General features: G+C 39.1%; 2 protein-coding genes and 1 pseudogene across 3 annotated transcripts; 2 read left to right on the forward strand and 1 right to left on the reverse strand.

Annotated features, from left to right (window-relative positions):
• The first annotated feature begins 7,016 nt into the window (after nt 1-7,016).
• On the forward strand, nt 7,017-7,938 carry LOC145213533 (uncharacterized; annotated as a pseudogene).
• A 1,982-nt stretch (nt 7,939-9,920) lies between these two features.
• Nucleotides 9,921-11,216, forward strand: LOC145213532 (uncharacterized). The gene has a single exon (XM_080081845.1). The coding sequence runs from the start codon at nt 9,921-9,923 to the stop codon at nt 10,917-10,919; it is 999 nt and encodes a 332-aa protein (XP_079937971.1). The 3' UTR covers nt 10,920-11,216.
• A 4,718-nt stretch (nt 11,217-15,934) lies between these two features.
• Nucleotides 15,935-19,326, reverse strand: LOC145213530 (uncharacterized). Of its 2 annotated transcripts, XM_080081843.1 has the most exons (6): nt 18,744-19,326; nt 17,484-17,603; nt 17,213-17,418; nt 16,964-17,150; nt 16,281-16,441; nt 15,935-16,173 (listed from the first exon to the last, which is right to left on the reverse strand). In XM_080081843.1, the coding sequence occupies exons 1-6, from the start codon at nt 18,900-18,902 to the stop codon at nt 15,963-15,965; spliced, it is 1,044 nt and encodes a 347-aa protein (XP_079937969.1). In that variant the 5' UTR covers nt 18,903-19,326; the 3' UTR covers nt 15,935-15,962. The 2 variants fall into 2 exon arrangements, with proteins under 2 accessions (XP_079937969.1, XP_079937970.1); XM_080081844.1 differs by lacking the exon at nt 16,281-16,441 and having other exon boundaries at nt 16,111-16,173; nt 18,744-19,325.
• Between the last annotated feature and the right edge of the window lie 64 nt (nt 19,327-19,390).

A 19,390-nucleotide genomic window follows, 5' to 3' on the forward strand; every position in this document is an offset into this window, starting at 1 on the left:
GATATGTGCACGATCGTCACCTCAATCGGTTTGACTTCATTGTTTTCTATTTCGGCCTGTTAGCTTGTAACCTGCCCAGCTACTATATATTTTACAATTAAACCATAGTATCATCATATGGCAGTCCAGCTATTGTTTCCGTCACGCTTGATTAACACTCCACGCTTGTCGGATGCTTGCATTAAGTTGGGGGCTTTAAGAGCAAGCAAACGACAAAGCTGGGCTCGTGTGGTCGGGTTTATGCATCTACCATGTGTAATATTACTACGTGTGGTTGTTATTGTGCTGTTGGAGAGTATATGATGTACGTTTTTATCTGTTTAGTACTTCTTTAAACGCATTGAAGTGATTTTACCTAACATATTTAAGGGTGCATAAAGTTTATTACTAATTGAATTAAAGTCTGGTAAAAATAGAAACTTCCCAACTGGCTGTATCTTTGATAAACTGATGTTAAACGACTTTGGCCTTGACCAGGAACTCGTCTAGACCAGGGGTCGCCAACCTTTACTACTCAAAGAGCCACTCGGACCAGTTTCACGTAGTAAAAAAAACACTGGGAGCCACAAAGTCGTTTTAAAATAAAATGCAAAACGTTTTTAGTCTTATGACATTCGACTTTTTGTTGTTAGTTAGTGTTTCCTTGCATATTAGACACACTGGTATACTAGTCTCGTCAGCAGAGAAAACAACTTTACGTAGCGTTGCATATTCTGTTTTTGCAGTTTTTTATTCCTTTGTTAACGCGTTTGTTACGTAACAATTAACAAACAGCTATTGTTACGCGCGCACACAAACTGCAAACAAAAGCAGTATTGTCTCATATTGACTTTTGTGTTCGGCGTAATCGTCACATAATTTTTATTCAAATGTACAACATTTGGTAAATTCAAAAACTGAGCCGCATCAGAGGGATCAAAGAGCCGCATGCGGCGCCGGAGCCGCGGGTTGGCGACCCCCGGTCTAGACCAGGGCTTCTCAAACTGTGGTTCGCGACCCCAATTGGGGTCGCGTAATATAATTTTGGGGTCGCGAAACATTATGGGTTATTATGTCAGTCACAATAAAGGGTATACGTGGGTACATTTATTGTTCAAACATCATTCCCGTGTATTTAAACTGCTATATAAACACATTTTGTAGACCTTAAAAGAGTGTTACCAACCTAGTAGCCATATGCGCCAGACTTTTTTATGTCTATTGTGTGCAAACAATGCGAAAAAACAGATACCACAAGCGTCACAATATAGATTATGACGTCATAAAAACTAAGAATGTCAATCTGTGTATTAGGTTAGAAATTAATTTAGGCTTTTTAGGCGCCATTAGATGGTATATATATAAACTACAAGTATTTCTTTACATCATACCCAAGAAGGGGTCGCGTAGAAATTTCTGTTTTAAAATGGGGTCGCAGAACAAGAAAGTTTGAGTAGCCCTGGTCTAGACGAAAGTTCAAGCTTGAACGAAGATCATGTTTTTTCCAAAGTTACTCATTTTAAACTGTCAACAAAGGGTAAATTTTGTGAAACAAAAATTTTATTTAAAGAAAAATTCAAGGTTTATTTAAAGAAAAATTCAAGGCACCAAAACAATTGCTAGACATCATAACCACCAAGGAAACCGGTGCAAAAAAAACAAGTCAACTTGCTATTATAAGTAACAAAGAGTTGACACAACAGAGTATTTATGAGGATATGTTTTTTCAAGGCAAAAAATAAGTTTACAGAAGGAAGCAAAATTGTCAGCATGTTGTCAACCATGCAACCACAGGGCCAGCTGATTTCTTTAATGGAGCAAAAGTCTTGAGGTCTCACTTATCCTTTATCTGGAGGTCTCACTTATCCTTTTATGAGTTACTGAAACTTTTACAAAGTGTGTAAATGCCTGACAGGAAGTTTACGGCCAGCCAACAAGCTAGATTTTTACTGCATTGCAAAAGTTTTACACTGATCCTTACAAAGTTTCCCAAAAAAGACATATGTGAAATTCTAGAAGTTGATAACAAAAGAAACGAGAGGAAAAGAGGATCTGGACTACCATATGAGTATACTGTGATTAAACTCAAAACCAAGTCAAAGACCCAGCTGTCCAGTGATTTTTATTCGGTGAAAACAAATGAATTGACAAAAGGACTTTGTGTCTTTGGAAGAAACTCAAATGACAACATTCAAAAAAAAGGACAACCCACAGTTGCACAACCTAATGTTTGACATTTTTTATTTGTTTGAGGCTCATTTACATGACATAACTTGGTATATGGGTATTTAATTAGGTTAGTTTTGAAACCCACATATAGGCTAGAACAGTGGTTCTCAACCTTTTTTCTTTCGTGGCCCATTTTCGTTGCATGAAAATTCTGTGGCCCAGTAAAATTTTATGAAAGAAGAAGAAAAACTCTTAAATTGGTTCAGAACAAAAAACAACAACAACTGCAGTTGCAGAACATATTTTAAACAGATGATTTGTTCAACCATGCATTAGTGGGAAACTTGCTGCTGAACATAACACACCTGCAGAAGTTCAAAATCACTTAATACAAACACTATGTACGGATCTGTTCATAAGTTTAATGGTGAAAATAACGGCCCAAATAGACGTTAAAAGCGACTTTAACGGTCGCTTTTAACGTCTATTTGGGCCGTTATTTTCACCATTAAACTTAATACAAAAAAATCATAAAACAGCACTTTCATTTCTTTTAATCAAGCAACCTTCAGTTATGACCGAGTAATTGGACAGTGGGTATGCTGCTATTATCTAGCTTTATTGTAATCACAAAATAGTTGATTACATCATAAACAAAAAGTGTTGCAGAAACTCAAAGTAACTTTATACCTTCAATAGATTAATTCAAATAAATTTACATTCCTTCTCGAGCCATTATTCTTCTAAAATTGAGTGTAGTGACACAGATGAAAGCAAATTGTTAAAAGAAGCTTTTTCTAATTGGTCTGTGGCCCACCTCAAAATGCTTCCATGGCCCACTGGTTGAGAACCGCTGGGCTAGAAAGACCTACTGTAGGAATATCATAATACACCAAAATATCATTAGATGCTTTTGCAAAATTTGTAATTGTTTCCTGACTAATATAGAGAAACTAGATGATTGCCATTACAAACGAAAAAGGTGTATGTTTTATGTGAGATTGCAAATAAATAAACAAACTAAATCTGATGTGAACAATTAGAGAGATGAAGAGACTGAAACAGAGAGAAAGAAAAGTAGGATTGGGAAAATAAATTTTTTGAGACCGCTATGGGCATTCCAAATTATATTTTTGGCAAAAAAAATATGTTCAATGGTAACGAAACAGGTTTAGAAAAGGATAATACTGAGATGTCATGAAAAAAATGATGGATGTGCAATGCAAAAGTATAAGTTCTCACCATTTATGTGGGTATCAGTTATTTACCACTGCATTTGTTTGAAACCTCATTGTATTTTCATTTCTTTTGCCCTGAAGGGTCATATTCTGATCAGTTAAAAAACTTAATCCACTGCATTTAACAAGAAAAATAACATACCTATATAAGTATGTTATTACCTATTATAAGTATGTATTTGCACAGAACACTATTTAAAATGAAAATGCAGGGAAAGGTATGTAATAATTATGTAATTGAAACAAAAAAGTGTTTATGTGAAAGGGACAGAAAGACTTTTAGTGTGAAAGCGAGAAACTTTGGCACCTGCCCAATATTTTGGTATCTGCACATTTTAGCACCTGCACATTTTCGAAAAATGTGCGCACATTTTGACCTGCACATTTCGGCACCTGCACATTTTCAAAAAATGTGCGCACATTTTGACCTGCACATTTTGGTACCTGCACATTTTGACCTGCACATTTCGGCACCTGCACATTTTCAAAAAATGTGCGCACATTTTGACCTGCACATTTTGGTACCTGCACATTTTGGCACCTGCACATTTTCGAAAAATGTGCGCACATTTCGACCTGCACATTTTGGCGCACAATGTGCAAATTCTTGCCGTAAGCCCTGTTGCAATTTTGGGGTTAAGACCAAGCATAGAGTTGGGCCTAATAAAAATACTAATGCAAATAAATAAAAATATTCCCTGTCAAACTCCCGACTCTCAGTGTAAAGAATACTCAGATGTGTTTGAAGGCATTGGATGTTTTTCAGATCCTTCAACCGTCCGTAAGTCCACCAAGACGTATACCGTTTGCTATTCAGGAGAAAGTTAAAGACGAACTTGACTACTTAGTGGACAAAAAAATTATTGAATCTGTATGTGAGTACACTGAATTGGTAAACGCAATTGCAGTTGTTAAAAAGAAAAATGGTAGTGTTCGCCTTTGTTTGGATCCACGTCCTCTTAACAGAGCAATACAAAGAGAACATTATCAACTGCCGGTTATGACGACATTTTTATTAAACTATCTAGTGCCAAATATTGTTCGATATTAGATGCACGATCGGGCTACTGGCAAATTCCTCTCGACTCAGTTTCCTCAAAACTCACTACTTTTAACACTATTTACGGAAAATACAAATTCTTAAGAATGCCATTTGGTCTAAAAATGGCCCGAGACGGGTTTTTAACAGAGAATTGAACAAGCCTTGCATGGTTTACCCAAACATGCTGCAACAATGGACGATATATTGCTATGGGCGGACAACAATATATGCGTGAGAGGCGGAACCAACAGAAGAAGTATTTTGATAGAGGTGCTCGACCACTTCCACCACTTCAAACTGGAGACAAAATCTATCACCGACGTGACAAAAATCTAGAACCCGGCCACTGTTATCAAAGCCTCTCACAAGCATCGTTCTTACATTATTAAGGATAAAAAGACGATTTGCTCAGGCGGAATCGACGGTTTCTGTACAAGGCTCGGTTTGAGCCCATTATCCCTCACACAGAAGATGTCGAAAGAAATGATGACGCTCGGAGTGCTTCACTGGAAGGTTCAACATACCACACTCGGTCTGGTCGGACTATAGCAGGGGTTCCCAACCTATGGTACGCGTACCACTAGTGGTACGCGAACATTTTTCAGGTGGTACGCGAGTAGCTTCCGTTTTTTTCCACACAAACCTGGATTCACAACTTTATCATTTATTTATCTGGTTTTGTTCACCAATTGGTTGACAGTAAACAAAATGTCTTAGTTGTGGTGTTTTAGTGTTACTTTAGTGGGCCAATATTCTTCTGAATAAAATGTGATTCAATCAAATTATTGTTCTGCAAGAAGTGGTACGGCTGGCAGTACAGAGCGTCCAAGTGGTACGAGATCGTAAAAAGGTTGGGAACCCCTGGACTATAGGCTACACGCACCGCAGCGATCTAGTGAATAGTGTTACGTATTTTTCGTTTTGTCTATTATTGTTATGTTTGTATTTGCAATCTTTCTGAAGAGGGAAGATGTAGTGAATTTATGACGTATTTATACGCTTGAGTGGCTTTCTACTACGTAGTCTTTCTTGTACCTCTCCACCTTCTTGGAGGTCATTCTAGTCGTGCGCGCGTGTTGTGCGGTTGTGCTGTTGGCTCCTGGCAATAAAACACTACATATATTACGTTGTATTTAATTTCTAATCTTATTGTACTGCAATTTGTGTTAAGAATTTCAAAATTTTCTTCACTTGACAAACCAGCAAAGCCGTTTGCGAAGCAGGTATTAATTTCATGAAATTATCCACTGTTTGCACTTTGCTGTTAATTTATGTGAACGAAGCGGGATGAACGTTTTACACGTTTGATTGGCTACATCTGTTATATTGTAGGCTAAAGAGCATTATCAACGCAGCGTGAATTGGCGAGCAAATCAAGGATATACAGTTAACGAATTGCTTAAGGCAGTGGTTCTCAAACTTTTTTTGTTGCGACGCCTCTGGAAAAATTCCGTTGACTTGCGACGCACTAGCAAATAAAAGTTAATGAGGAAACTTATTATTAAAGTGGTGTTTATTGATACAACAACATAAAGTCACGAAACGGAACTTTTCTGCGACGCCCTTGGAAAATTAAAACGACGCACCAGGGCGTCGCGACGCACAGTTTGAGAACTACTGGCTTAGGGAATCAAAATCCAGTCAAGAATATGATTAAATCTGGTTGGCTGATTGATTAGTTACACAAACCTCGTTGTGTTGCAGTGGAGTAGAGAGAAGAATTAAAAATTGTTGCTTGCATTCGGCTCATTAAAATCACCTATAATGACACTGTATTTTACGGATTGCTGAAAATGGTCAAGTGTGGTAATTAACGTTGTCGCAAAAATATCTTTACGGGCTTTGCGGTAACTGGGAGCTTGGTCCAACACACAGCAAAATCGGACTGCAATTGGAAAGCGTAGTAATTTTAAGCCACATTATTTCAAAGCCCTCGGTCTCGTAAGCGCCCATGCGCTCATAAAAAATGTCATTACGAACATAAGCCATAGCTCCCCCTCAGTGTCTGTTTCTATCTTTTCTATAGGGTAAATGATAAATATCAATTGTTAAACCTTAATCACTAATATTGCAATCAAGCCATGTTTCCGTAATATATATAATGCCAAACCCACGATTTAATGCAATGGCATGTAGCTCATCCACTTTCACGGATATGAGCATATATATTACGAGCGTTAATATGACAAACAGTCAAGCTACCTAAGAAATGAGACATTTATACATGAGAAAAAGAACTAGATATCAGTAACTCGCTCATCATTGACAAAAAGACAGTAATCCTTTTTCCACTGGGTGAATAAATTAGTGCAATTGTGTTACTACGATTTTTTCACCGAGCGAAATAAACTCAACTCAACTTAATTGATTTCCCCTGTAGCACTTGTTGGCATGATGAATCAGAATTTTTCATTGTGATTGCATGAAAGTCTGTAGATGCCTGGTAATGCTTGTATTGTCAGACCGGGCCCGACCAGCAAGAGAATGAGTTTTTCTTTTGTCCGACGTTTTAATAAACTTTACAACAATTGGTGCAGATGAATATTGAAATCAAGTTTTGGATAATTCTGTACTTTGGTGTTAATTGCTAATTACTGTTTTGTAGCGGCCTCTCTCACTACCGTTATCGTGTGCTTTCATACTACAGCGAACCGGACAGATTGCCTTCTTTCTCTGAATCTCGTCTTATGCGGCGTATTCGCAAATTGTGTTACTCTATTACGATGTACCTCGAATAAACACCTCGCTACATTTGGTGACCCCAAGCGTGCAAAAACGTTATTTTTGCATTATGACAGAAGCCACAAACTCAGAGAATGCTGTAGCAGTAAAGTTACCTACGTTTTGGACAGCTCAGCCACGAGTTTGGTTTCAGCAAGCGGAGGCACAGTTCGCTCTAAAAAGCATTACAGGAGATCTAACGAAGTACTATTATGTCGTTTCGGCTCTGGATCAGGACACAGCAAATCATCTTATAGACCTGCTAGAAGGCCCTCCAGACGCAGACAAATACGAGGCAATCAAGACACGTTTGGTAGAAACCTTTTGTCTTTCGTGTCCACAGAGGGCCATGCGGTTACTTCACATGCCTCCTTTGGGCGACAGAATGCCATCCGCTTTAATGGATGATATGCTTACATTACTTGGCGATGCAAAGGAATGTTTTGTTTTCCAACTGTTTGTTTTTGGAGCGATTGCCTGAGTATATCCGCACACGCTTAAGCGGAGAGGAAATTTGCGATCCGCAGCTCTCGGCCCGCAAAGCTGATGCGATATGGTCAGGGAATCAGACGCCTACGGAACCCGCACTGTCCAACGTTCGGCGCAATGCGATGTTTCCCAACCAGCATAAAAAACGAGGTAGGAAGTCTCGATCAGCTTCACCACAGGCAATGCATGACTTAAAGTCCCTCTGTTTTTATCATCGTCGTTTTGGCAGAGATGCGATTAAGTGTCGTCACCCTTGTGCACTGGCACAGCAGGGAAACGAGGAAGCCGGCCATCCCTAACTGCCACGATGGCCGGCTTAATTGGCAACCTTTTCTTTGTCTGGGATTGCTCAGCAGGTCGGAATTTTCTTGTTGATACTGGCGCCGAGATAAGCGTCTGAAACGTTTTGACCTCTCTGACCCGTTTGGCCGTTGGTTTGTCGTCTCAAGGGGATAGTTAAATTAATGACAGTCGACTCCTCTTCCACAGGACGTGTCCAAAATGGTTTTGATGGTGCTGCGTGTGTTAGAGCGATCCAATGGAGTTGGTCACGGTTGACTCGTTGATAGAATCTAACGGCTTGATGTAGAGCGGATGGGTTGTTGTCAAGATTAGCCTCGTTAAAGTCAGTGCTTATGATTGTTCCTTGATAGAATTCTGACCTTATCTCTTGCAGTCGTCGTCGAAACCCCTCGACTAGAGATTGGTCGCTATCGTCTAAGAGTTCGGTTAAAGAGATCTTCTTCTAGAGCGCAAGGTTTGAACTTCAGGCTAAACTCGTGAAAATTGCAATTCCGAACAAAAGTCGGGACTGCGTTATAAATTACAGTCAGACGATTGATCTCGCGTTTAGCAGCAGTGGAGAGCTGCGGGGTGCGTCTCCAGACACGGTCGGAAAGGCGGTTAATGTCTTGTTCTTCTTCTTCACGATTTTCAGTTCGCCTATGAGACCTGGGATAATTAGAACGTTGAGCAAACCTGGCAGACCTACGTCGAATCAGCCCTCTGATCTCAGTTCGTTGCATTGCAAAATCTCAAAATGCTAAGCACACAGAGCGGTTAAATACACTGTATTTTCTTGAATAATCCTTCAGGCGATATCGTTCGATCCAGCTCTTGATCAGCTAGCAGCAATCGAAAAACAGCAGTAAATTAGAAACTCAGCAATCCAAAAGTAGAAGGACGAAAACATAAAAAATCACGTTTATATAACCGGGCGAAATATTGGCTGGTGTTCAATTCCTTTTTCTCTTATTATTTATAAATTTTTTTTAAGGCAATAGTGTAATTTATAGTGCCATAGCTCCGCTTAGTGGACACATTATTCTTTTTCATATGATGGAGACGGCGTGTTCTACATACAGCACGAATGCGGAAACGCTGAAAATGCCGACGGATGTATGTGTCAAAAGGGATTAAACACTCTGTTTACTGTTGGAACGTTCTGGAAGCAGAAAAATGGCTTTAAATAACTTATGACTTGCATGAAAACGGAAATATCAACACGTAGGTCCTGTTGAAAAGAGGGTAAACACTTCCCTTTCGTGATGTGAAACATTTTGCAAGCCACACGCTAACGTTAACATAAACATTGAGCACAATAATATTATAACCGTTACACGTCATACCTCCCACGGGATTAGAGCGCCGCACCAATCCTCCCGGCAAAACCCTCGTTGCTGCTAATGGCACCCATATTCCGACGTACGGTTCACGTCTAGTAACCATGCATTTACCTTCCGGCAAATTCAAATGGAAATTTGTCCTTGCCGAAGTTTCTCGACCGCTGTTCGGCGCCAACTTTCTGAGGACACATTCCCTTTTAGTTGACCTCAAGCACCGACGCCTCATCAATGCCGAAACCTTCTCCAGCGTTGCACTGGGTAAGGTATCGCAATGAGGGCCGAATCTTAATGCTGTTTCCGCGGGCACGTCTGTCTATGCTCGTCTTTTGGCCGAGTTCCCCGGGAATAACAACTCCACACTTTTCACAGTCGCTTCCCAAGGATGGAGTTCAGCATTTCATTCCCACTAATGGCTCACCTGTGCACTCTCGCGCTCGTTGTCTCCCTCCCGAGAAACTCAGCCTCGCTAAAAAGAAATTTCACAACATGCTGCAACTGGGCATTATTCGACGTTCTTCCAGTACATGGGCCTCGCCACTGCACATGGTTCCAAAGTCGTCCGGTGGGTAGCGCCCCTGCGGCGATTACCGCCGTCTTAACGCAGCTACCCAGCCTGGCAGACATTCTAAGTCAGACACTCGTTGAGTGCACAGCAAAATGGAAGATAAGGCGAGTTACGCACAAGCGGCGATAAAAAGCGCAGGGAGTGCGCTGAAAAGGCCGAACTGCCTCAGTTTTAGAGCTGAAAGAATTCTAAAAAGAGAAGAGTTATGGAAACTATTAAAAGACATTGATTTTCCAGTCAAAAAAGTGGTCGGCATTGCTGAAATGAAAGGAACTCAAATTGATATCACTTGCACAAGCAGAAAAAACGTATTAGAACTGCAAGCCGAGCAAGTGGATTCCCCGAATATTAAGAATGTCCGCCTATATGAGAGCGATTACATAAATATTGGAATTGGATGGGTACCCATTCCCTTCCCAAACGAAGCCATAGCGGAAAAACTATCTAAACAATACGGTGAAGTTAAAAAGATGGCACACAGAAAAGATAAAGAAGGTTTATTGTCAGGAATGCGTATTGCAACTATGAACAAAACAGATGTGGCAGAGAACCCAATCCCAAGTTATATAAATATTGATGGGTACGAGTTTTACGTTACATACAACGGACAGCAATTCACCTGCAAATATTGCGGTGAAGTGGGTCACAAGCAGGCAAACTGTTTTAAAAGAAAACAAGATTATCCAGAACTACAAAGCAAAGCCAGAGAAGAAGCAAAGAGTAAAAAATTGGACAACCGAGCACGAACAAGCGTTATCGGGGCCAGTTCTCCGCGGCCACGCACGGGCTCGCAAGTCACTGATAACAACTTGCCAATCCTTGCACCAGAAGCGGAGGGTGATAAAAACTTACAATCTGACCTAGATTACGCAAACCGATCTCAACATGTCTTGGAACACCCTGTAGACCAGGGGCGGGCAACATACGGCCCGCGGGCCGGATCCGGCCCGCGACGGGATTTTGACCGGCCCGCAGACAGTTTCCGGGTCATACATGGTAATGTGGCCCGCGGCCACAGTCTGCCGCTATCCCCCACTACTTGCATACTACGTCAAATTATAGTTGTAACGGACAGTAACGCTCCCCAATAGCAAAAAACTTTCCCGCCGTTACTATCTAAGCAAAAAAAAACTATCTAAGTCTGTGGTGTATGCATTAAATTGGTGTATGCACTATGTATGGTGACCGGCTATACCTTTTTAATATAACGGTAACGAGCTTTCCCTCAAACTTGTTTCACTTTTACACTTTCTATAGGTCTGCTAGCGCTTCAAAAACTACGAAGTTTTTGTATCATCCTTAAATTTGATAAATCTAGTGTAAGTTATTAATGTGAAATGCATAGGTTTCTCTTTTGCCGAGTAATGCCCCATTACTTTTAATCAAAATAACAAAAATAGCTATTGTTTGCGCATAATCGTATGATGTTATCTTGTCTATGTTGTCACAAACTTTGCTTGGATGCGTTAGAATTGCGTGAAATTGACCCTCAGTGTTGTTGTAGCAATTAAATTGGGTTTTAACTGTTAACATAAGCATTCGTTGGTGCTGGGTAAATCTAATTGCACGCAAATGCTCAAGAGTCAAGAACTTAAAAAAACCGATATAATGGGGGGCGATATTGAGTCAGTGCCCTAGCAAGGGGGCGATTTCGCTAAAATGGTTGAAGACCACTGGTTTAGGTGGTCAAAAATCCGTTTTAAATCACTGTATAAATACGCGATTAATGTATCGATTCGGGAATCCGGCCCGCCAAGTACTTTATTTTCCCACATCAGGCCCGCCGACTGGAGAAGTTGCCCGCCCCTGCTGTAGACCCTAATGATTGTGAAACGGGAACGGAATACATTTCGCAAGGCAGCAATCCAAAAAAACGAGGCCGAACCAGCCCTGTTTTGTTACCAAACAGCAAGTCACAAAGTTTATGTGAAACACCAATTTCTGTTTCATGCCCAGACTGCAACAAAGAAAGCCTTCTGTCTCCGGACGCTATACATTTCTTTTGTTATAAGTGCAAACAAGACTTTAACATAGCAAAGGCTTGTTGTGACGATGAAACTTGCATACTTGTTCCTGTTAAAGAAAAGAAAATCAATTGTCCTAAATGTGAAGCGGTCATGTTTTTGATGCCATGTTGCCGACAATTTCAACCTGAATTCAAGACGAAAGAAAATCTCCTCGAATGTGTCAGATGTGAAAGGTACTTAATTGCATGCGTGTGTAGCACGATAAACCCGATCCCAAACCTCACTATGAGTAGAGAGTGTTCTAACCATTTATGTAAATATAAATTGATAAATTGCAGCTGCGGAAAAAAGTCTGCTAAATGTATTGAACCTCATAAACCCTACCGATGCTCGTGTGGGTTTGAGTACGAGTGGGACATTGACCTTGGGGTTGAACGGGTATGAACTGATTGGTTGTTTGTTACCAGTATACTATACAGTGTTCTTATCTTCTTGCCTAATGTATTTTACTGTAGCGTCATTTAACGTTTCTGGGATCCGGGATCCCATCAAAAGGAAATCGATTTTTAAATTTATCCGAGAAAAAAAATTTCAAATTGTACTTATACAGGAAACACATTGTTCAGACCGGGACGAAAAACTTTGGCAGTTGGAGTGGGGTGGGGAAGTCGTTTGGTCACATGGCACGAATCGAAGTAAGGGAGTAGCTATATTATTTTCCAGAAATTTATCATATTTAAAAACGGACTTAATGGCTGATCCCGATGGGCGGTTTTTGATTGTAAACCTGACAATCGCTGATAAGAAATTAACTTTGGCAAATGTATACGGACCGAATAAAGATGATCCCGATTTCTTTAACAAATTCTTCGCTGACGTAATAACATTCGGGGACGGCGATATTGTCCTGGGAGGAGACTTCAACATAATTTTAAATGAGAATTTAGATAAAAGTCCCGGCGCGCCGCACGCAAACAGACACTCCCGGGCCACTGTGCAGGCTCACATGAACGCACTTGATTTAAATGATGCCTTCCGTCTCCTGCACAGTACGATTAAAAAGTACTCTAGAATTCAAAGTAATCCACTGGTTGCTACTCGATTAGACTTTTTCCTCGTTTCAAAATCAATTTTAAGCAATGTGCCAAACGCCGACATTGTACCAGGGATCATGTCGGATCACAAAATAGTAGTTCTAACTTTAGAGTTTGCCCCCAATGCGCGCGGCAGAGGCTACTGGAAACTTAACACGCGTCTGTTAAATGACAAACGGTACGTGAAGCTTATTAGAAAAACCATTGACGATTATACTCAAACCAACCCTGCGAATCACGTCAACCCTCACACTCGATGGGATGCGCTTAAAGCTGTTATTCGCGGCGTATCAATTGGTTTTAGCGCAAGGGTAAAAAAGGAAAACACATCACGTCAAAACGAACTCGAATTGGGTATTAAAGCGTTTGAAGACGAATTAGTCCGCGCCAATACTCCTGCAGATCAAAAATTGGTGACGGAGTTGACACAGTTGAAAAACGACCTAGATAACTTGATTGAAAATAAAACTAAGGGAGCGATTATAAGAAGCAGGGCTCGGTGGGCCGAAAAGGGTGAAAAAAACACGAAGTATTTTCTTAATTTAGAAAAGCGCCACGTAGGAAAAAAATCGATCAACAAGCTTAAGGCGGGCGACCGAATTTATACCAATCAAAAATCCATACTGGAGGAGTTAGCTAAATTTTACGAGAACCTTTACGAAAAACGCGACTCGAACTATTCTTATTCTCAAGTTACCCAACATCTGGTTGACTTAAACCTCCCTAAGTTAAAATCGACACAAATCGAAACATGCGACATGCCTATCACTCAAGAAGAATTGTGTGGTGTAATTCATAAAATGCCAAGAAACAAGTCGCCAGGCCTAGACGGCTTGCCGGTCGAATTTTATCAGACATTCTGGCCGGATTTAAAAACCCTCTTTACTGATGCCTGGTCCTACACCGAAAAAAATTGTAAATTTAGTCCAAGCCAAACGCAAGGGGTCGTTACTCTCATCCCCAAACCCAAAAAAGACCCCCTGATCACAACCAATTACCGGCCTATTTCTCTATTGAACACGGACTATAAAATAATTTCAAAAACCATTAACAACAGGATTAAAGCTTATCTCGACATTTTGGTCAGCGAAGATCAAAATGGTTTTATGAAAGGAAGGTATATCGGCGATAACCTTCGCGTGCTCTTTGACATCATGGACAGCTGCGATTTTTATCAAATTCCAGGAGCGGTACTTTCGCTAGACATTTTCAAAGCGTTTGATACTCTGGACTGGGAATAGGCTATATGTATTCTGTATTAAACGTCTTTGGGTTTGGTCAGAATCTTATTAAATGGATAAAATGCTGTTATGCTCGACCTACGAGCAGGATTATTAACAACAATTTCCTATCGCGGGAGATTAGGATCGAAAGAGGTGTAAGACAGGGCGATCCGCTGTCCCCAACACTTTTTTGTTGTGTATAGAATGTTTGGCTGCGGCCCTGCGCAACGATTCCTATATAGGAATACGACTAAACAATCGCGAATCTAAAGTTTCACTTCTTGCCGATGATACTCTAATTTTTTTAAGAGGAGAACCATCAGATTTCGACAAAATATTTCGCGTATTAAACAAGTTTTCAGAGATGTCAGGCTGCACAATTAACATGCAAAAATCGCTAGCGTTCTATTTGGGGTCAAAACGCTTGTCCAACCAAAAACCTACGCAGACAAAGGTCTCTCATGGCCTCAAGAATCCTTTCGATATCTTGTCATTGAAATTCCCATTAATGACCCCAAACAGCTGTTTTCTTTAAACTTTGGGAAAGTAATCGAAAAGATTAGCACAATTTTAAATATTTGGTCCTCACGTGGTTTGACCCTTACGATAACTTGGCGACAAAATTCAATTTTACGCCAAACAATCACGAATTCACAAACTTTATTAAAATGATAGCCGCGCTGCCATCAAATTGGGATCGAACAAATGATGACTCCGGCGAAAAACCAAGTTTGGTAAATTTGTGCAACGAGTTCTTTCAAACATTTGACTCTCCCAAAGCGGTACGCTTTACTTGGCGTATACAACGAATCTAAATTATTGAACTGTTTACTTTTGTGTGCACGCTTTGTAATTTACCGTTGTAAGTACGCGAAAATACATCCTAGACTTTCATTATTTTACCACACAGTAAAATCAGTCAAGAATTCTAAATACGGCTTTAAACAGCAAGAAACTTCCGATGTATAAAGCAAAATGGGCAGGTCTTTAATGTTTCGTTCGCTACCTACCTAAGTGCGATTTCTTTTATCGCTCGTTCACCTTTCTTTTTGTGTATGTATTTTTATGCTAATAAATTTTTTGGAAAAAAACACACGTGCTGTGAATTAGACCCCAAGATTGAAAATTCAACTTTCTGGACAGATTTAACGGTGGCAACAGGATAATGTTTTCAATTTATGGACCCACACTACATTACAAAGTCGCGTCATGATACGGTTAAGATGTAGCCTACTACTTTCCGGAATTGAATGGCGCAACTGATTATATCTAACGCAGGTTAGGGAACTACAAGTAAACAACGTCATAATTCGTAAAATCGAATACATGACCACATTTTTCGTATGTGAATGTTACCGGGAAATAGATTGCCACACGTTTTTCGCAAAATCGATTCTAATACAATTCGATTTGTAGAGGACCTCTGACAAGTTCCCTAATGTAACGACTTTTGTTGTGACGTAACATAAAAGCGATTGTAGTGTACAGCTGGCAACATTCGGTTGTTTGCGGCATTGGCACGTAAAGCGTGTTTTGTTTACCGAGATTATTTACCGAATTTGGTTCACATTTGCACTTTTTGTGAAAACTGATTTCCGCTGCCCACAAAGTGTACAAGAACATACAACATTATTTGTTTATTACTCGTAAAATTTGTGGGGTTATTTAGTGTGTGTTATGTTCATTGGTGACAAATTATACATTACGGTTAATAATTTCTGCAAATTCTAACGGCTTCTACTCTTCATGCCAACTACATGGCCATTCAAAAACACACATTAACTGTTGCATTGCAAAAAATGTTTTGTTAGTGCAAAACAAACCAGATGAAACACAGTTTATTCTTCTCATTAAGTTACTTTTTGAGACAAAGCCCGCTTCACAGATTTAAGGTACGAGTCATGCAAAGGTGTGGTATTCCTGGAATACTCATTTTTAGCATGCAAAACCTGAAGAACGTCTTTGCAGTGCTTTAGCTTTTGCAATATATCATTCTTTTCTAAAATGGCTTCTTCATACTGTTGTGTCAATAGTTGGTGAGCATTTTCCATCTGCTCAAGCCTGGAAAACAGAAGTTATGTATAAAGTTTAAATCTATTTTTGAAACCGTCTGTGCAAGGAACTTCTTTCCATTAACACAAGTTCTATGATGTCAACAGATCATTCACCTTTCACGCATATCCTTGGCATGACTAAAAACTTTTTTCCCTTGATAGTCATTTAAAATGATTACATTTTCAGTTTGTGTGGGACAGGTTTCTACTTGCTTTTTTTTAAAAGTAGTATCTGTTGTGTCTTGTTTTATTTTTTTAAACTGTTCTTGTAAGCCCTGCAAAATAATTAATTACAACATCAGTATCACTATCATTCACAGTGGTGTAAAGTATGAACTTGGGCCAACTGGCGTTGGTGTAAAATTGTCATAATAACATACTTTAATTTATCTAGGTTTGGCCACATTGTCTATAAAAAAAGAATTTAAATATGCTAACTAACACTTTTTTTTTTGGATAAAATAATGTTGATATGACACTTATCTATGGTGACAGAGACGCTCTTTCGCACAACACCTCACTGCAGAATTTGACAACATATTTCATAACTGTTGTGGGCATGGACGCTGCAATAAGCCATGTGTGATTCAAGAAATTTACAAATGCACACAGAGAAAAATGTAACATAAATTTAAGACACTGCTTTAAAGTAATAGCAATGTCACTCAATGTTTTCTCAACAAATGCTAGGCTACCATTTGGAATTCATTCCCCATACCATAATGTTTTCATACCACTGTACAAATATTGAAGTTTTCAGAACATTCCATTTGTCCATAGTCCATACCATACCATACCTGTAGGGTATGTTGACTGACAGAATACAGTTTTCTCTTTATGATCAACTCTTTCTCCATTGACAAGCTTTTTGATTTTAATTGTTGGAATTTTGTTTCCAAACCTTTTTCATTTTTTCTGGCCAAGTTTAAACACCTGGCCTTTGCTTCAATCTGTTGTAGTAAGTTCCACTGGCCTTTAAGTAGCCTGTAAAATAGCAGAAAAACATGGAATTAAAAAAAAAAAAACAATCGGTATGTACTGATAACCTTTTGTTTTCTTTATCTATTTTGACATTTTCTTTTAAAGCGCGGTCCCTTTCCTTGAGGGCCTGAATCATTTTAAACTTAGCATGTTGAATGGCAATATCTCTGTTCTCACAGGCTAGTTCTGGATCTGTTTGAATGCGAATTTCTTTTGTCACTTTTATCATACTTTTTCGCTCCTCTGCCATTTCACGATGTAAGCGTTTTATCTGCATTTTGACACAAAATTTCAATGTCTACATTAAAATGAATTAATTTTTACTGATACTTTTACCGTATCACGAAGTTCTTGTTTGATCTTAATGTCATGTTTGCCCCTATCCTCTGATTTTCGAAATTTGGATTGTAAATCTTCCAATTCAATTGTCAGGCATTTATGAGCTTGAGCAAAATCCTAAAAGAATATTTAATATTTGTGTAATAACAAAGTTTCGGTTTTTCAGTTACGTCACATGAGTTGTTAGGGCTGGGACATGACTGCAAATGTTCTGTTTGCTTGAACATCGAGCATCTTATATTAATGCTCGGTGCATTGTAATATAACATACATTCCTAGGCCCCAGAAGTACTATTAATTCTACTATCTAACGCACTTAAAAAGCAGTCATTTTTGTTACTGGATACCATTTCAAACACACGTTTCATGTCAGGGGAATACGCAAATTTCATGTTCGACTAAGTACTCGGTTTAAACTTGGCTTGACCCATCCCTATAAGTTTTATTTGAGCTGTTTTATGAGCAAGCAGTTAATACAGTGCATCACAAATTCTACAAGCTGTCCAAATTTCATTTAATTTTCAAATTGTTTGAAAACATCATATATTTTAGGGGCCAGTGGGGTAAATTATTGGCCTTCAGGGTTAAACACAACAATTACTGGCTTAAAAAAGCATACATGCAGATGACACATCTACATGACAATATCTACCATCTGTAAAAGCTTCTTCCCAAAGTCGGAGAAACTTTGAAAAACAAAAACAAATTTTGAAATCAAAATGTGTACCCTTCAGGGAACATATTGATACCAGATTTACATTTAAAGCCTAAAAACTTTAAAAACTAGACAAACCATTTCAATTCCTACAACAAACAGTTCAAATTTTATACAATCCAAATCCAGACACACCCTATTAAGGGAACTAGTGGGTAAGTATGGGCAACAAACTATAGCAAAGATAAATTGGAATCCTAAAACAAACTATTTAAATTGGTTTCTATATATCTAGTGTGTGTACTAATCCACATGTTTTCAGTTTTGAAAAAAATTGACAAATGTATGCCATGATTGTACAATTGGGAGCACACCAGCCTACATTGTTTTTTAATGACTGCCTGTGTTTTCGCTTAGTGCACACATACACAGACAGCAAGCCTGGTTGAATTATTCCTAGTCTATAACTTAGCTGTGCGACAAAATAAGATCAACAAACTTGCATTAGCCGGAAAACCTTAGTTGAACAGGTGCAAAAGTGTAACTAAAATAATGCATACACGCTCACTTTTAGTAAAAGTTTTTGTGATAACTCACTGTACCTCATTTCGACCTCGAGTTTGATATTCTCTGGTAACAATCCTGTCTTTTGCCTTTCCAACATTTTCACGCTCAGTTTGTAAATCTAGATACTGATCCTGTGAAAGTAACAAAAAACTAGAAGGGTCGCTTAGAAATTGCTGCCATTGCACATATACCATGACCTCTAATGAAAATTTAAATATTCACAACAGCTATTTTGAATGGGGTCCTATATTAACCAATTTTTTACGACGTTAGTTTGTTTCTGCAGAAAACTCATGGGGCCCCACACAAGCAGAGTTGTAGATACATTTTCATAGCTAACCATAGCTTGGGGCTTTGAGATCGAACACACAGATCAATATTTTGCTTTTATAACAATCATGTTGCAGGAGGTGTAAGCTATATTAAATTCCTAAAATTAAATTGTTTTAAGTTTCACCTATTTAGGGGGCTAGTGGGGTAACAGGTACAGTTACAAGTGTTAGGGTTACAATAAAACACAAAGACTGATACTTCTAAATGGCATTCTGTACAATTTACCCCACTTTTATATTAAATACAGATATTTTTTTAAATTTCACTCAATTTAATGACCTTGTGGGGGGGAATCAATGGTTTTGGAGGAAAAAACAAAAGAATCAACACCCCACAATGCCACATCTAC

Source organism: Phallusia mammillata, chromosome 2, assembly GCF_965637545.1.
Source record: "Phallusia mammillata chromosome 2, kaPhaMamm4.hap1.1, whole genome shotgun sequence".
Taxonomy (NCBI): Eukaryota; Metazoa; Chordata; class Ascidiacea; order Phlebobranchia; family Ascidiidae; genus Phallusia; species Phallusia mammillata.

Bases quoted from the DNA above. Each gene is read 5' to 3' on its own strand.
- LOC145213532 (XM_080081845.1), top strand. From the start codon at position 9,921: ATGGAAGATAAGGCGAGTTACGCACAAGCGGCGATAAAAAGCGCAGGG.
- LOC145213530 (XM_080081843.1), bottom strand. From the start codon at position 18,902: ATGGTATATGTGCAATGGCAGCAATTTCTAAGCGACCCTTCTAGTTTT. The intron at 17,419-17,483 runs GTAAAAGTATCA...GTCAAAATGCAG, and splicing joins AACAAGAACTTCGTGATACG to ATAAAACGCTTACATCGTGA. The intron at 17,151-17,212 runs GTTATCAGTACA...GCTATTTTACAG, and splicing joins ATAGATAAAGAAAACAAAAG to GCTACTTAAAGGCCAGTGGA.